We start from the raw sequence: 17,431 nt of genomic DNA, 5'->3' as shown, positions 1-17,431 counted from the left end.
TGAGTGTGAAGTTATACAGGGGAGCTTCGGTATGCAGTGCTGCAGAGAATCATGAGTGTGCAGTTATACAGGGGAGCTTCGGTATGCAGTGCTGCAGAGAATCATGAGTGTGCAGTTATACAGGGGAGCTTCAGTATGCAGTGCTGCAGAGAATCATGAGTGTGCAGTTATACAGGGGAGCTTCAGTATGCAGTGCTGCAGAGAATCATGAGTGTGCAGTTATACAGGGGAGCTTCGGTATGCAGTGCTGCAGAGAATCATGAGTGTGCAGTTATACAGGGGAGCTTCGGTATGCAGTGCTGCAGAGAATCATGAGTGTGCAGTTATACAGGGGAGCTTCGGTATGCAGTGCTGCAGAAACTCATGGGTGTACGTGTATACTGTTGAGCAGGGGAGCTTCAGAATGCAGTTCTGAAAAGAATCATGAGTGTGTATTGATGATATGAAGCATTTGACCCAGGAATTACAATGAAGTGACAAAGTGCTGTACTCCTGTACAGCAGCAGACTAAGACAAGTGATACAAGGAATCAAAAGTGAGTTGTGAAGCAGGGGAACTGGAATATACAGTGAAACGCTGAACCAGGAATGGCCAGAGAGGGTTGACACAGGTTCCTATGTACCAGGTCTCAAAATATTGTTTTGAAATAGTTTTGAACTACTAGACACAGCAATATCCATTCTGCCCTTCTCATTTGTATCAAATGCAAGTTGTTGTGGTTTTTTTTCTTTCATATTTTATCTGTAGAATCCAAATCTTGCAAATAAGAGTCCTTATTTATAAGTGGAATTAGACAGAAAGTTACCAGTCTCTAACATGCTGCCTTAATCTTTTCTTCCCTGCAGAAAGCATTATAAGCGTGTACGTCTCAGCATCATCACTATCCAGAAGAATTACCGGGCTCATTTCTGGAGAACTGTCTTTGTCCGGCTCCAGCACTCCGCTGTACAGTTTCAGAAGCACTGGCGTGGGAGGACGGCGAGACGCCTCTATCAGCAAATGCTGGAGGAAGAGAAGAGGAGGCGGGAAGAGGAGGAAAGAAAGCGGAAAGAGGAGGAAGAAAGACGGAGGCGGGAGCTGGAGGAGCAGTGGAAAATGGAGGAAGAGAGAAAAAGAAGAGAAGAGGAAGCGAGAAGGTAGAAGTTTGGCCTTACATACGTAGGATCATAAACCAAAAATAGTGTTCAAGCTGTGGTGTCAGCAGTGTGCCTCTTATCATTGCATAGTCCATCACAGCTTTAGACTGAAAGGCTAATTGTTTTTATATTTTTCTACCCCCCCCCAATCTTTGATTCCCTTACCTGATCCCTTCCCATGTCTAGTACAGCAGAGCTGTGTCATATGACCGCTACAGGCTGCGCATACGAATCACAAACAAACGTCGGCAGAAAAGCTTAGCGACTTCCAGATACCAACGACAATGTATTAGTTATTGGGTTAATACAGGGGTTAGTGGGAGTAAGTAAAAATTAGTTATGTATAGGACATAATAATTATTTTATCTTTACAATTTTAATAGCATTTGAAACATATTGAGCATACTTGGGAACACTTTTAACGGCTTCGGATGTTCCAGGCAACGAACTCAGAGACCATTTTTCATAAGAATGCAGAAACTTTGTGTCCTGTCCTGTGGGCCTGATTCAGAAATGGACGCTAGTGCCCCCATTGCTGGGATTTGTACTGAGGCGCCCACTGGCAGCTCCGCGCATCCAAATGGCTGCGTAAAAAGTCACAGCATCAGTCGCAGACCAGTCAATTATTGGAGTTCTGAGTAACACTATGGTTTTACTGCGTATGGGATCGCAGTCACAGGCAGAGACACACCCTGAAAACAGTCGTGAGACTCCTGCGTTTTCATCACAACTCCCCCCATTACCCCCCCCCCCCCCCGAAACTCTCCCTGACTGTCAATCACACTGCAGCTAAATCCTCGCTGTGAGCGCTGACGGTAATAAAACACGACGCATGCGCAGTGTGACTCATACACATGCACATACCACCGATAATCTCTCAAACGGATAAACCTCTGCATTGTGCCCATCGCTGAATCAGGCCCTGCGTCACCTGAGATCCTCAGTCAGTTTGTAGAATCTGCTAATCGCTTACTTCTCTTTTCTAGGGAACAGGAGAGGTTGGAGGCTGAGCTCCGGGCTGCACAGGTCAGTTCTGTACATACACTATTTCTCATGGTTAATTTTGAATCCAATTCAAACACATAGTGTTACCAAGTCCTTCTTGGCTCACTCTTTTTAGAATTGCCCCCATAAAAAATGACCAACTTTTTGTGGAATTGTGGGTCTAGGAGGTAGACACGTACATGGTGGAAAATATATAAATCATACTTCGAATTCCTCCCCCTTCTATTATATCAACTTCTCTTTTTTTTCCCCTAAGACTATTGGTTCTAGCTGATTTTATGTCTTAATTAAGTTATGAGAGTGAGACTGTCTTTATTGCATGTCACTACGTATTTAAATTATTGTATTCTAGAAATGCGCCTATGTTTTCCAATATAGAGCTCAGCTTGTAAGTGCAAACTTTCTCCTCTTACAAGTATTTGAGGTTGTGACTCTTGAACTGCGATTTCGGACACAGCGGACTTGCAGATATATGCTAATGACTCAGCCGCCATCTTCTTTACTGAGGCGCCCACCGCCAGCGTCTTATGTCTGCAACTTCAGGAATATCGGGCTTGCATCGGTTGTAGCTTCGAACTTTTGTGCAGCCCTATGGTGTCTCAACTCAGGTGCCGGGGCCAGTCCAACTGTGAACGAATTTGCAGTGGCTCACTAGAGCACGCCCAGAAACCGGTGGCGCGACACTTGCGTTTTTATAGCCACCCTCATTACCTCCCCCAAACGGTCACTACCTGTTACTCACTTTGCAAAAAAATCCACACTGCTTCTGGCATCCATTGCCACATATGCAAAGTGCGGTTGTGTCGTAGGTGCAGAGGCAAAAAAAAAAAATCGCTCCACTGCGTCCGACATTGACATTGTGGCCACCTCAGAATCGGGCCTCATGTCGGCTCCATGTGTGCATAAAAATAGACCTGCTGCCACCCACCTACTTAGGAATGTCTTGTAAATGCTGTCTCCACTCCTTATATGCACTGGTTACCCTAGCCTGTAACTTCCATGGAACACCTTGGCCCAATATTCAGCAAGATCCTGCTATTAGAAGATGTTAACTTTTGCAAGCCTCAGTAGATGTACTAATCTGACCACATTCCATATATGCCGACATATTTACACAATTTGACGCATAACTTCCCAAAATATAATCAATAAACTTCACTGTTTTACATTGACTTAACTTTGCTGCCCCAGGATTGAATAGAAATGTCTACGTTTTCACTCTCCAGTTCTTGTTATAGTACAGTTGCTCTTTCTTTAAATTTCACTTAACGATCTCCTTAAACTGAACCAATGGCTTTCGCAATACATGGACTGTCCTTATATAATAAAAGCCATATATTATATCATTGTGTATATATAAAGGCCTAGAGGGAAATGTAAAAAGCACACCTGTTGTTCAATTCGTATAGATCGACCTATTAATGGGCAATATTTTTAATGATGTTTTATCCTGTCCCACTGTGGCTCTTTCAGGCAACTTTAATGGAAAGATTTAGACTGGGTACACAATTGGCGATATACATCTCTCGTTGATAGAAGAAGCAATATATCGCCAGTGCTCTGTGTATAGCTTCCAATTGGCCGCTAGGATAGCGGATTGGTCTGCTGAACGTTCCGTCGTCCTAATGTGTGCCTACCCGAGTGAATAAAATGATGCTGAAATCCGAAATATAAGTCCACTGATTGCAGAAACAAATATTTGAAAAAAATGTAAAAACGTATGAATTTGTTATACGGTTTATATTAACTATCATTCTACTGTCTACTTTTAGGAAGAACAGGAGAAAGCCCGAAACCTGGAAAACCTTCTACTACAAGAAGAGGAGAGGCGACAAATGGAGGAGATCTTGCGACTAGAGAAAGAGATTGAGAAACTGCATCACCAACAAAAGCTGGACGGTGTGTCTATCTCATGTGTGGATACACGGAATGAGGTGACAAGACAGAGAGAACAGCAGATACATAAGCTGGAGAAGGAAGCATCTCGGGTTGCCCAAGAATTTCTGGAACTGTTGGACTTTGGGAATTTGGATGAGAGTGCCAATAGCTTGGAGAATGGAATTGATGGAACTTTGAATGTGGAAACCAGTGTAGTAGCACCTTTAGCTGAGGAGGAGGTGGATGAGGGATTTCATGCAGATGATGAGGTTTTTCCACCTCCTCCCCCAATGCTACTGGAAGATGACATGAAGACCAATGAAAGCTACTCAGAAGATGGGACCTACATGAAAATCCCTGAAGACCAAACTGGTACATCCACAGATTCACAGGTATCCCCACTGGAGTTTTTATCTACTCAAGATGCATACAGCGCCATTTCTGACAAGTCTGAGAGCATTTATCAGTGCTTATCAGATGTACAGAGCAACAGTGAGGAAGCGCAAGAGCCTATCTACAGCTATCCCCCAGATGTTGAATCAGACTATGATCATGAAGAGTTTGATGAAGGCCCACCAGGTTCTACTGATGCCAGGAACTCTAGTGATGGTCACCTAACCGATGAGGAGATTCTTCGGATTTCCAAACCCGGCAGCTATGGATCACAATGTGGAAGTATGGATTCGGTTAGTATCTCCTCATATCCCAAAGAAAACGAAATCTCCTGGAATTGCCATTTTTCTTTTCTTGATCCCATTACAGGCAGAAAAATCCTCCTTATATAATAACATGTCTTGACAGAACGTTGTATAAAAGTTCATGAATCTCTTCTAGAATAGAAATCTCTGTATTTCTACTGTTTACGTTTGTTTTTCACTCATTCTCTTCCTTAATCTCTAGCTAAACTATTGCTTTGTTTATATCTATAGGCTTTTTATACTCTTTTTGACTAGTCTGAATTCATCTGTATCTTGTTAGCCTAAGAAAAAAATGTGTTTTTGTTGTTACTGTGCAAAGCCTCAAGTGTCTGTGGTTTTCTTAAGCTGTGCAGGAAGTGTTTATGCTGAGATTATAGAATGGTTATTAAGAAGACTACATCCTTTGTTAGATTTGTATTGAATAGCTTTACATACTGGGTTGACTATTTTAATATAGCTTTTTTTTGTTTTTTCACTCGCAGTTTTTGGACAGTGATGAAGAAGCAGATAGCCACATTGACACTGATGAAGAACTAATGACCTCACGTGTCACTCTATTTAATGGAGGCGGCCCACCATATTTTCACAGTTACCTCTATATGAAAGGTAGTGCATGTCCAAGCCAGCAATACCGGATTACTGCTATTCATAGATCATACTTACCTGTAACTGACCTGTTTGACCTACCCTTCAGGAGTTCCTGGAGTGGCGGTCCATTGCTTAGTGCAAGGGACAAGATGCTGATTCGCCCTGTCCTACTGCTCAGTGACACGATTTAGAACATTGTTTATTGTTGATTTGCCGCTATTTGTGCAAACAAACTCCTCCTGCTTCACTATGAGCGTAGCTTGCTCTTCTGAGAGTCCAGGACCAGAGAAATCTGGGATTTTAGGCACATATGACAATAGATGGGCCCAGACACTCCAAACAGTTACAGTTCTAATAATTAGTGTGCAGGTAACTATACAGGATAGGTTTGTAGCTCACTGCAAACAATCAGATTGTAATGGACATTTTCTAGTTCAATGTAACAAATAAAAGCAACAGTCAGTGGGGCAGTTTAGGATTACAGTATCTTTTTTCATAGTTTCTTGTGATCCAATTTTCATGAATGTCACCTTACTGTGTTTCGATGACTCAGTCAGGACTGTTGTGGTAATTTTAATAATATATTTAACCCCAATTAAATTCTTATCAATAACTCTGTTTTATAGAGACCGAAGTTGCAGGAGTTGTGGCAGGCTTTGAGCTACTGACTAAGCATATTGATAAAAACGTTTGGAGCCTGATTTATCAATGAGTTTTATCACTCACAACGAGTGATAAAACTAGCTGCATATGATAAATGGTGCTGCAGCCAATCAGCTCCCCAACTGTCATCTGTTTAAAAATTACAGTTGGGAGCTGATTGGCTGGAGCACCATTTATCATATGCAGCAAGTTTTATCACTCGTTGCAAGTAATAAAACTTGTTGATAAATAAGACCCTCTTTTTTGCTGATTTTGTGGTTAGTTTACATTTTTTATTCTCCTACAATTAAAATATAGACTGCTCAAAGATGAATAGGTACATTTAATGAGTTCTAAGACTTTCCAAATATATCACCTTCTATACAAATTTTAATAAGGCTGGCAGACTTGCAATGAGATAGAAGAGAACTTCTGGCATTGTTTTTTTTTAACTGCTTTCACATTAAGGGGGAGATTTATCAAATCTTGGAGAGAAACCCAGAGGTCTAATTAGGGCTACTAAGCCTTGGAGAAAGATCAAGTGGATGGAGATAAATTACCAACCAAACAACTCCTAACTGTCACTTTACAGGCTGTGTATGAAAAATGACATTAGGTGATTGGTTGGTACTTTATGTATTTCCACTTTTATCTCTCTCCATGGCTTAGTACATTGAAAAAATGAACTATACAAAGCCTTGGAGATAAAGTGATAAAGTACCAACCGATAAACTCCTAACTGTCATTTTTCAAACACAACCTGCAAAGTGACAGGAGCTGATTGGTTAGTACTTTATCTCTCTCCAAGGTTTGATAAATCTCCCCCTAACAATTTTAATATGAATGGAGCAGCACATAGTTAACCTAATGAGTCACTATGTCCCATTCAACCCTGAGTGGGGCTATATTTGGATCACTAGGATAAGCCAAGTGAATACACTTTAATATTTTTTACATGGAACATATATTCACAATAACATAAGGAATCTGTATTTTATTATGTTGTTTAAATGTGACAATGGGGCTGATTCTGAGTCGCGTGCAATGTATCTGTATTTGCGGGCAGCTGCGGAAGACAGATTTACTACCTTATGCTAAAGCGAGATTCTGTTTAGCTATTGCGATGGTTTGTGCGTTTTGTAAGCAGAAACCCGTAACCGCCAATTGATTTTACTCCACCCACCGCAGCCATCATCATTAGTGCACACAGCATTAGATACACGCCCACAACACTCCTATGACACTCCCACAAATCAGGGTTTTAATGTGCAATTGCTTTGCCACCACCCATTTAACGCAAAACACCCTATTTCACGGAAAGACAGATCCGGCCAAGTTCAGCAGGACGTTCAAATATTTGTTACTGCGTCTGCGCTGTAGAAAAAAAATCGCCATTTGCATCACGGAACGGAGATCCCTGTGAATCAGAACCAGTCCCAAATCCATTTTATGTATTTACTGTATGTATGGTAACTCTTATACATGTGCTTCTAGCCGGAGGCCTGATGAATTTGTGGAGACGACGGTGGTGTGTGCTGAAAGACGAAACCTTCATGTGGTTCCGCACTAAACAGGAAGCCCTAAAATGTGGGTGGCTCTACAAAAAGGGGGGTGGGATGTCCACACTCTCCAGACGCAACTGGAAAAGGCGCTGGTTTGTGCTGCGGGAGTCAAAACTGATGTACTTTGAGAATGACAGTGAGGAGAGGCTGAGAGGGACCATAAATATCAGAGCTGCCAAGTGAGTAATACCCTGTGTGTGTGTGTTCATTATGTGCCTGCTACAGTCTCCATACCGGGGATAGATACAAGCTTGGTTTTACAGATACTGTACCTGTGCATGTTCACACCTGTTCCCCTTTTTTTGGTATTGAATTTATGAAATACATTACAGTGAAACATTTATTGGGTAAACCTCTTCTCGCTTATTAGTTTAAGGCAGTGGTTCCCAAACTGGGTGGCATCCTGTGGTTGGTGGTCCAGTACCAAATAAAATTATTTTTAGTCTGTGTGAAAGTCTAAACCAATGGTTGCCAATCAAAATATATGTGGGAAAAAAGAAGCACAGCCCTGTCAACCACCACATAATTGAACTAAGGGTGACATATAGGCACAGTTTACTTCAATTAATTTTTGCTGAATTTCTCAACAAGAAACCTTTTGGCCCATGGGTGCCATGGAAAAAATACTGATACTATAGGGGTGTCATGATTTGAATAAGTTTTGGAACCACTGGTGTAAGGTACTCCCAGCCCTCTGTGAGATGGTTGCTTCTGGAGGTGTTTGGTACAGACTTTGGCCCTCATTCAGAGCCGTACGCTCTGAGCAGAGCGCACGCTCTGAATGAGGGCCGCCCTCCATAATTATGGAGCGTCCTCCTGGACGCTCGTATAGCTGTGGGTCACCACCCACAGCCTATACGAGCGTGCAGTTTGATGGCCGCGATGGTCGTGACCATCGCGACCATCGAAACTGCGAGCCGGAGCCTGCGGTTGAGGTTTTCAACCGCAAGGCCCGGAGTGATTTTGGCTCTATCAGAGCCCAAATCACTCCCACTGACATCACTAGTGATGTCAGTGGGCTGGCTTCTGACGGTAGGCGTTCCCTTGGGAACGCCCCCGTCAGGGAGGCACACCCCCGGCACGCCCACCAAAGGGGGCGTGCTGTCAATCAACATCGACAGCACGCCCCCTTTGATCAGACACAACGAGCGAAGGAAAGTCCTTCGCTCGTCGCGTCTGGCGCATGCGCACGACGGAGCTCCCGCCGTCGTGCACATGCGCAGTGCACAACATCGACCCACTTGCGAGCGGACAGCCGCTCGCGAGTGGGTCTGAATCAGGCCCTTTGTTCTGCTATAAAATTTGGGGACTGTTGGAACTGTACTGAAAAATTAAGTTAAAATCTGTTTTTAAATTGATTATTCCTTCAACAAAGGAGTACGTCCTATTTAAAAAAAAAAAAAAAATGTGGGATCTATCTGGGTAATTTTCAATAGCCCCATAAATTTGCCAAGCAGACAACCCTCCTAACATGTTTTCAAAGGACTGTCCCTTCTTCCTAACTAATAAAAGTGCAGTGGGCTACCTCGGGTCCACATGTTTCTTAGGTTAGCTATATGTTCTCCAGACATATGGGCTGGGAGAATTTAAACAGAGCTTTTATATAGTTTAATACCCAACTGATTGGGCGACTGGCACATTCCGTCCACTGTTTTGTATATCCGCCGTCATTCATGACTCCTGAGGATTGTAAAGAAGGTGTCTGTCCTTAGTTCTGTGTGTTTGATATGATGCCATTGTGGGATTTGTTGGGGGTGTAAAGTCACGTGGTTATGTACACACTGGCTATATTAATGGGATGTTTATCCTTTAGAGCCATCATTGATATACATGAGAAAGAAAATGCCCTGGACGTTGTTACAGAGGAAAGAACTTATCACATAGTGGCAGAAACCCCAGAAGATGCCAGGTGAAGACAGCCTTACAATCTACACAATAATATGCACATAGGAAGCCTGTGCACGTACAGTATATGCTGTACTTGGTCCATACCCTGCCTTGCCTTAGGATCCCATGCATGCCATTCAGGAACCACACACTAGAAATCTACTGAGCCCCACAACCAACTAATAAAGGATTTACCCAAGGTGCCCTTCCACTAGCCAAAGGCCCGATGCATCAGGTGTTCCTGGGGCTGCTCTTTTCCTCTTGCAACCCTGACCGGCAACATAGTGTGTGGGGGAGGGGGGAGCAGAAGCAACAGTTTGAAACCTGTGGTCTCCCACTCACACACCTACAACACTATTTAAGTTTGGTTAGCTTAATTGATTTGTCAGTTATGTATTGCGTGATGCCACTTTTCTCTGGGCCCTGGATAGGGGGAGGGGCAGCATAGTAAAACCTTTTTACCTATGTAGTAGTTGTGCATCTGCCACTTAGACACAGAGGGTCTGAATAAATCGGACGTACATTTTATAAGAAATGTGCACACTAAATGTGGATAATTTGTCGAATGCAAAATTGTGCACATCTCGAAATGCATGTGTGCCTAGTTTACTACTAGCCATCGTCATCAGGGAGTTCTTGCATCTACTGTATACAAACAGACTTATAGCTGTTTACGTCCAGCACTGTATAGCCTGAATTTACATAAACACTCCTCCACTGAATTTATGTGAGAAGCCGGTTCCATCTCTGATTGTGTAAATGTGATTGAAAATGAGCCGTGCATCGTTTATGCATTTCAAAGTATGCACAGTGTCAATTCACGCAAGATACGGTTTGCAAGCAAGTGTACATTCATCTCTGCATCAGCACCTGTGTAGGCGGCCATTTTGTGAGCAGTTTCAGTATCTGAAACACAATCTTTCTGCACCGAGTGAAATGAAATCCTTAATATCAGACACTCCCATAAATTGGCTGCTTCAGCCGTATGTTCAAAATATGTTGGATCCTCTGTGTCTGAATTCTAGGAAATTACATTTTTATTTTAAGGACCTTCCCCCAACTAAAGTAAATATACCCCTGCCCATTTTCCCGTGGTTGTGCATGGTTTCATTTAGCTGGGATGATATTGTTACCTTACTGCAACATGGAGTCCATCTGTGGCTGGACAGAAAGTGTGATGATATGGATTGCTCTAGCTACATTGCAGGACTTCTCTGACATAGCTCTGTAGTGTTTATATCGGCGCCACACACAGTGGTCAGAAGTCCCGATTCAGAGATGGATGGATTGCACAGCCTCACAGAAGCGGCTGTGCAATAAAGACCAACAAAATGTAAAGGCAGCAGGAGGTGTCTGTATGAAATAGACTGTAAGCCACCTCCTTGCTGCATTTGCGATCCAAATGCAGCGTCCGTATACGCTGCCTCAGATCACCATCGCTCCATTGTCCAGGCTGCGTAAGCTGAAGCTTACCTGGCCGGCGCCTGATCACTTGATAGGCCAGGAAATCTGCGTCCACCCACGCAGACCCTGGCCTCGTCCCTCCCAGAAAACTGGGACGACACGCCCCCAATTCAGGAAGTGAAGGCCAGCCACGCCCCCTCTGTGCCCGCAAATGCCGGAGCATGTCAATCATTGTGTGAGCAAGATCGCAGGACCTGTTCTGCACATGTGCAGATCCCTAAACATTGGAGATGTACGCTAATCATAAGGTTAGCATACATCTCTGAATCAGGCCCAGAGTGTACACAGAGTCTACCAGGTTGGAATTCTTTAGACCAGAAAGGGGACGGTTGGAATCATAACCACTTTGTTTATGGCTGAAATGAAAGGCAATCTCCATCCAAATAGTGCAGCACTGCAGTAGCGGCAATCCCCATTCCCTCCTATCTGTACAGTCAAAGATGGACCCCTGGTTGCTGAGGGGAAACCATGTCCCCTAGCAGAGGTTCTCCTGTACAATGGAAGGGTGATAAGAACATATGTATTCTGACAGGGAGAAAGGTTTGACAATTCATCATTGCTTTTTGGAGCGTTAGCTTGCAATTATTCTTTGAACCTGATCTATCTGATATCACTTACTTTGCCATGTATCTCTTGGATCCAAACAATGTTACTGAATTAATTCCATATCAACACAGTATTGTGAGCAATCATGCATAAAGATCTTCAGTAAATTTTTTGCTCCATATCTAGGCTCACTCAGGGGTAGATGTACTAAGCCTTGGAGAGAGATAAAGTACCAACCAATCAGCTCCTGTCATTTTTCAAACACAGCCTGTAAAGTGACAGGAGCTGACTGTTTGGTAATTAATCTCTCTCCACTATATTTCTCTCCAAGGCTTAGTACATCTCCTCCCTGTGTCTGTTATTATTCTCAGTTTCTTAGTTTTTTTTAAATTTGTCCATGGCTTCTGTAACTAATATCCAGTATTATTCTCTCCTTCCCCATTTTAGCGGCTGGTTTAATGTGCTGAGCAGAGTTCACACCGCAACATCCCAACAACTGCGAGAAATGAGGGATGAACAGGCCAACCCCAAGAATGCTGTGGTAAGTGACTAGTGCGAGTCACACGCCGTTCTCAGAGGTTTCAGTTCCTTCAGGACAGAATCCTAGACTATCATGGAGACAGAAGACTCTTTCTCACGTATCTGCCCACGCTGTGTAATGTTCTCATCAAATCTCTTCTGCATTACTGAGATACATTCCGTGTTCTCATTTCTCTTTCTTCTAGGGAACGCTAGACGTAGGCCTTATCGATTCCGTCTGTGCCTCAGACTGTCCAGACAGGTATTGAATGCTGTTTAGTTTACTCTTCTGCTGTATTACAGATATGGCAAATAAGATAACCCATAACGCTTACAAATGAGTTTAGCCATTTCCATAACCTGATGAAACTTATTGGCATAGGGTCATTTCCAATTTTGTATACGTATTGTGTAAAATTAAATACATTTTAACGGGGTTACTCTTGTATAATAATGCACAGTTCGCATGTTGAGTTTTGTCAGCATGCAGGGATGAATGAAAATGGGATGAGGGAACCTCTGTCCTTATAAGAAATAATCTGCAACAACAGGGCTATCCCTAGTTTACAACTTTTATGTAGATATCTAAATTTATAGATTTGTCTTTATTCTGTGCGTGGAATTGGGTACATTTCTATAGATATCCAATAACAGGCAAATTATTAGTACAAATGTAAGGCGCTGCCCTGAATATTTAAATATAATGAATTATAACATTGTGATTGGTCAAAGATTGCTTGTCAAACATAATCCGTTTTTGTAAGAAAAACTGTCTTTGTACCTTGTGTGGGTTCCTGTAGGTTCTATAATGAAACAGCCATCTAGTTCTGTACAGTAGATAATAAATGTCATACCACCCTCTACAGGCTGTATGAAGGTACTACTCCCACATATAATTGTGTTTATATTAACCTTACATCTCATTTTCTTTGAGAGAAGCACAGTCCCTTTCTGTTGCTGTTCCATATTTTCTCTTTCTTCCTCTCTTTGTGTTTACTGATCCACCTCTGTTTTTATGTCTTTCCCACTTCTCTGTTCTCTCTCAGTCTGGGGCCTGTTTATGAAACTGATTTTTGTATGTAGTACCACTATGTAATGACAGTCTGAATTCTCCTGCAAAAGGCTAACTACCACTGCACACCACAGTCCCCATTATTCACAATGGGGACTGCAGTTAGTTCCTTATGTACCAAACTACAAAAAATGTTAGCTTTTTTTTTTCCTCCCATCTGGGGATGGCGGTAGTCACTTTGTCTATTATGGCATTTTCGGACGTGAGGCATCTTACGATCCTCCATCTGGCGCATGAACAGTGTCAGTGACTGTAGAGGAGTATTTCGGAACCACAAAAGACTCCTTTGTTGTGACAGGAAGTATTTCACAGGGACAGTGCATTTTGAAATGCGTTGTCCCTGTAGCAATTGTTAGTACATAGCGGGAATAATTGTTCAATTATTTTTCCTGCTGCGATGTCTCTCCATTCTTTTTTTCTTGGTCTCACTCTTTTTCTCTCTCCACCTTTCTCTCTGTATCTCCTCTTTCTTTGTGTGTCTTTTATCTATCTTTGTCTTTTCTCTCTCTCTCTCTCTCTCTCTCTCTCTCTCTCTCTCTCTCTCTCTCTCTCTCGCCTCTCTGCCTTTGTCTAGTGTCAGTGCTGAATATCCACATGTCTTGTTCATGCCTCTGTCTTATAGACCAAACTCCTTTGTGATAATCACTGCAAACCGCGTCATTCACTGCAACACGGATATTGCAGAGGAAATGCACCACTGGATCTCTCTTCTGCAGAAGCCACGAGGAGAGGCCAAGGTGGATGGGCAGGAGTTTCTAGTGAGAGGTAAACCAACCAGGCTCTCCCAGCATCATGTATTTTGTGACTCCATGTGCTGCAATGATCTACTGATATCTAATTCTGCAGACCAATGAATGTTAAAGTAATATTGGCATCATTCTAAATAGTTGGCAACAATAATACATGTATCATTAACATGACATCAATTATATTGTACATTGTGTTTGCCCAGAGTAGTATTTAGAATTGTTCCACCACCCCCACCTTCCCCCTTATGCCATAAAACAGGGACTGCACCTCGTATGCTCCTGAAGTGCCAGCTTTGTGTTTAGATGTACTTAGCCCTCTTTGTCTTTTAATGATCACTTATACAGTGTTAAGAATATTTAAATAATATATATGATCAATTTACCTCTCTCTGCACAGCTAGGTATTTGTAAGCATCATTTTTAGCTATGGCAAAGTATTTTGGCCAAAGGGGGCACTGTTTCAGTGCAGTCTATGACTAATCTATGACACCCAAAGTTAAAAAACGTAATTCTCCCCCGTTTTGTATTCCTCCCACTTTCAACTAACCTTTTATAAGAGGTTCCAGGAAAAGCTTTCTTCTGACATCCCCATTATACTGTATATACATATTTTATACTTTTTTGTAATAAAACCATTTTAAATAGATTATAAAAAAGAATTAAGCATATAAATCAGGTTGTTGGCGTTGAATAAGCCAGGATCATCCTTTTCTGAAAAGTTAAAGATCAACCTTTAAAGTTTATGTAATAAAATACCTAACCCCCTAAGTACTAACATTCCTCTGTTTTTAAAAATCATGTTTCCTCACAAACCCAAAAGATGACGGGTTACCGATGTGTCCTCATACACCTAGCCTCAATACTCCAGGCAGCGCGAGACGCCTGGCATGAAGGGGCCCCAGGTCCCATGCGACTCTGCTTGCATCAAACGTCTTTTTGTGTCTCTTTCGGTCAAAAGTGCGTCTTAGTCGCAATGCAATGTGACTAAGATGCACCCAGAGACTGTGCTGATTAATTTGCTATGTGGCACTTGCATATCTGTGTGTGCGACTGTAAATGAAGCACAATTTGGGGTGGAAAATCTGCGGCCGCTGCATCGTAGCACTTAGTACTCAGTCACACACAGGTATACAAGTGTCACATATCAAATGAATCGGTGCAGCTTCCTGGTGCATCACATTGTGACTAAGACGCATTATCAGCTGAAATAGACACAAAATAGTCAGTTGGTGCAAGCAGAGTCGCATAGGACCTGGTGTGCCGAGAGGGGTTACTTGTCGCAACTGGAGCAACAGTGTGTGAGGATACATCTGTACATCCTAGTCTAGGGCTCATGTGGGGAGAGACTGTGATATGTTTGACTTGTATCTGTCCAAGCTGGGAATGCCGTCTACATCTTATTGCAAGGATAGAAGTTGTATGGCGAATCTGCTATTAAAAACAGAATATATACGTATGTATCTTTTCAGCCTTTATTTCAAACTGTAGAAAGAGTGCCCTTCTCGCAGCCCTTATTCCTCCTGTTCATGGCTCCTACTCTTGCCCGCAGGCTGGCTCCATAAAGAAGTGCAGAACAGCAGCAAGATGGTGTCACTGAAACTAAAGCGCCGCTGGTTCGTGCTGACCCGAAACGCTCTAGATTATTACAAGTCCTCGGAGCGAATGGCATCAAAGCTTGGCACGCTGGTTCTGAACAGCCTGTGTTCCGTGGTGCAGCCAGATGAGAAGAGTCATGCGGAAACTGGTACAGTTAGGCAGGAGAAGTGTGGTGAGCTTGGGTGGCTTCCCTTTCTGTATCTAGCTCGTAACCTCATATCCTCATCCTGTAGGGTACTGGAACATTATAGTATATGGCAGGAAACATTCCTACAGACTCTACACCAAGTTGCTCAATGAGGCCATGAGGTGGGCAAACGCCATCCAGGGGGTGATTGACAGCAAAGCGCCCATAGAGACACCCACTCAGCAACTCATCCGAGATATCAAGGTGAATACAAGATGTAATAGGACTACTTAAGAAGTAACTAACGTGGAGTATATCAATGGGACCTTAGCTTTAAAGCTGCTCTATCGCCTAAAGGGGGAGAACATTTTTGGCTGCAGAGCAGGGGTGTGAGCGGGAGGACCAAGGAGAAGCTCCAGTGTCCGTGATTATGGCTTTGGAATGTTGTATTTGTCCTCTCCCTCATATCCGCTTTGGAAACCTCACACCCCGCCGGTTTTCTGCTAGGGCTATGAGACTAACCTTGGAGCCCTGATTAAAATGGCTGTACAGCAATCTCCTGTGCATCAGGGTTGGGGCAGAACTAAAATGCTCCCTCACTTGGCAGTAGTGCAGCTTTAAAATGACCATTTTGTGATATGATTAGGTGGATAGTCTGCAGTTTTGTTGTGTTGAGAACATTTGCAACAAAAGTAATATTTTGTGTAAATTAGTTGCAAAAAAAAGTAAACCATTTGAAAATGTAATCTGTTGTAATCAAACATTTTAACACTGTACAACAGGGGGGCATGGAATTGTCTCTGCTGTGAGAAATTAGTTAGAATTACAAATAATATACATTCTACAGTAACTAGTGCCAACATTTGGTGGGAAATACTGTTTTCCAGTAACACCAGACAGGTTGCACCATGACAACAGCCAAATCTCAAGTTATATTTTATATGAAATCTTAAGCTTTGTACAATAAACATGCACGATATGAACTATAATGATATCGATCATATTGTTATCGTTAATTTTTTTGGTACCTTCTAACCCACCAACGACCTGCGATGTGCGGGCACGTATGGACCATAACGATATTGTCCATCGGTGGTGCATGATCGCGGGTCGCTGGCCCGTCGTTGGTGGGTTGGTGGTGTGCTGGATGATCGATATAGATCATCCAGCACACAGGGAGATTGTTCAGCGATATCGCTGACAATCGTAGCTGTGTATGCACCTTAACATACTGGTCCTGTTTCAAATGTTGGTGTTTTACTGCCCTCTAATGGTAGACAATGTTTATTATCCTAGTAGTAATTCAAGTGAACATTCTTTCAGGAAAACAGCCTGAACAGTGAGGCCGTAGATCAGACATACAGAAGAAATCCTATCCTGCGATACACTCATCACCCTCTGCACTCGCCACTACTACCGCTGCCTTATGGGGATGTCAACCTCAACTGTACGTATCCCCCCTCATCCTCTGCTATTCGCTGATGCTGCATACAGAGACAAAATGTATAATATGCAGGAGACTGATCTGCCTGAGCACAGTGTCCTGAAGCAGGATTAGTAACCACAGTGCAACCCGAGCTGCCTGAGTCTTCTGTGTCTGTGCAAAGTCTAAAATATACAGTACAAGAAATAGAACTTCCCATACAAAGACCATAAAATATTTGAAACTGCTATATTAGTTATTACATAATTTAGCATTGATGTGGCTCTCTACAATGTCCTTTCATAGGCGTTATTTTCACCCTACTCTCAGGGTAAATGAACTCTCTAAAGGGTCTATTTACTAAGCTTTGTTAGGAGATAAAGTGAACGGTGATAAGGTACCAGCCAATCAGCTCCTAACTGCCATTTTTCAAACACAGCCTGTGACATGGCAGTTAGGAGCTGATTGGCTGGTAGCTTATCATCATTCACTTTATCTCCTAACAAAGCTTAGTAAATAGACTCCTAAAGGAGCTAACA

At 42.7% G+C, this 17,431-nt stretch overlaps 1 protein-coding gene across 2 annotated transcripts in view; it reads left to right on the top strand.

Annotated features, from left to right (window-relative positions):
• LOC148524015 (unconventional myosin-X-like) overlaps positions 1-17,431 on the top strand; it is a 138,167-nt gene that overhangs the window by 95,904 nt on the left and 24,832 nt on the right. For both annotated transcript variants that reach the window (XM_088472279.1, XM_088472278.1), the window contains 12 exons: positions 846-1,136; positions 2,123-2,162; positions 3,914-4,705; positions 5,200-5,323; positions 7,442-7,688; positions 9,323-9,418; positions 11,854-11,947; positions 12,132-12,187; positions 13,620-13,762; positions 15,296-15,490; positions 15,576-15,733; positions 16,793-16,916. In XM_088472279.1, the coding sequence (XP_088328405.1) occupies positions 846-1,136; positions 2,123-2,162; positions 3,914-4,705; positions 5,200-5,323; positions 7,442-7,688; positions 9,323-9,418; positions 11,854-11,947; positions 12,132-12,187; positions 13,620-13,762; positions 15,296-15,490; positions 15,576-15,733; positions 16,793-16,916 (2,360 nt within the window). The remainder of the gene's footprint in view (positions 1-845; positions 1,137-2,122; positions 2,163-3,913; positions 4,706-5,199; positions 5,324-7,441; positions 7,689-9,322; positions 9,419-11,853; positions 11,948-12,131; positions 12,188-13,619; positions 13,763-15,295; positions 15,491-15,575; positions 15,734-16,792; positions 16,917-17,431) is intronic.

This window comes from Taudactylus pleione, unplaced genomic scaffold (assembly GCF_031769625.1).
Source record: "Taudactylus pleione unplaced genomic scaffold, aTauple2 ptg000122l, whole genome shotgun sequence".
Taxonomy (NCBI): Eukaryota; Metazoa; Chordata; class Amphibia; order Anura; family Myobatrachidae; genus Taudactylus; species Taudactylus pleione.
This window is presented reverse-complemented; position numbering and strand designations above follow the sequence as displayed.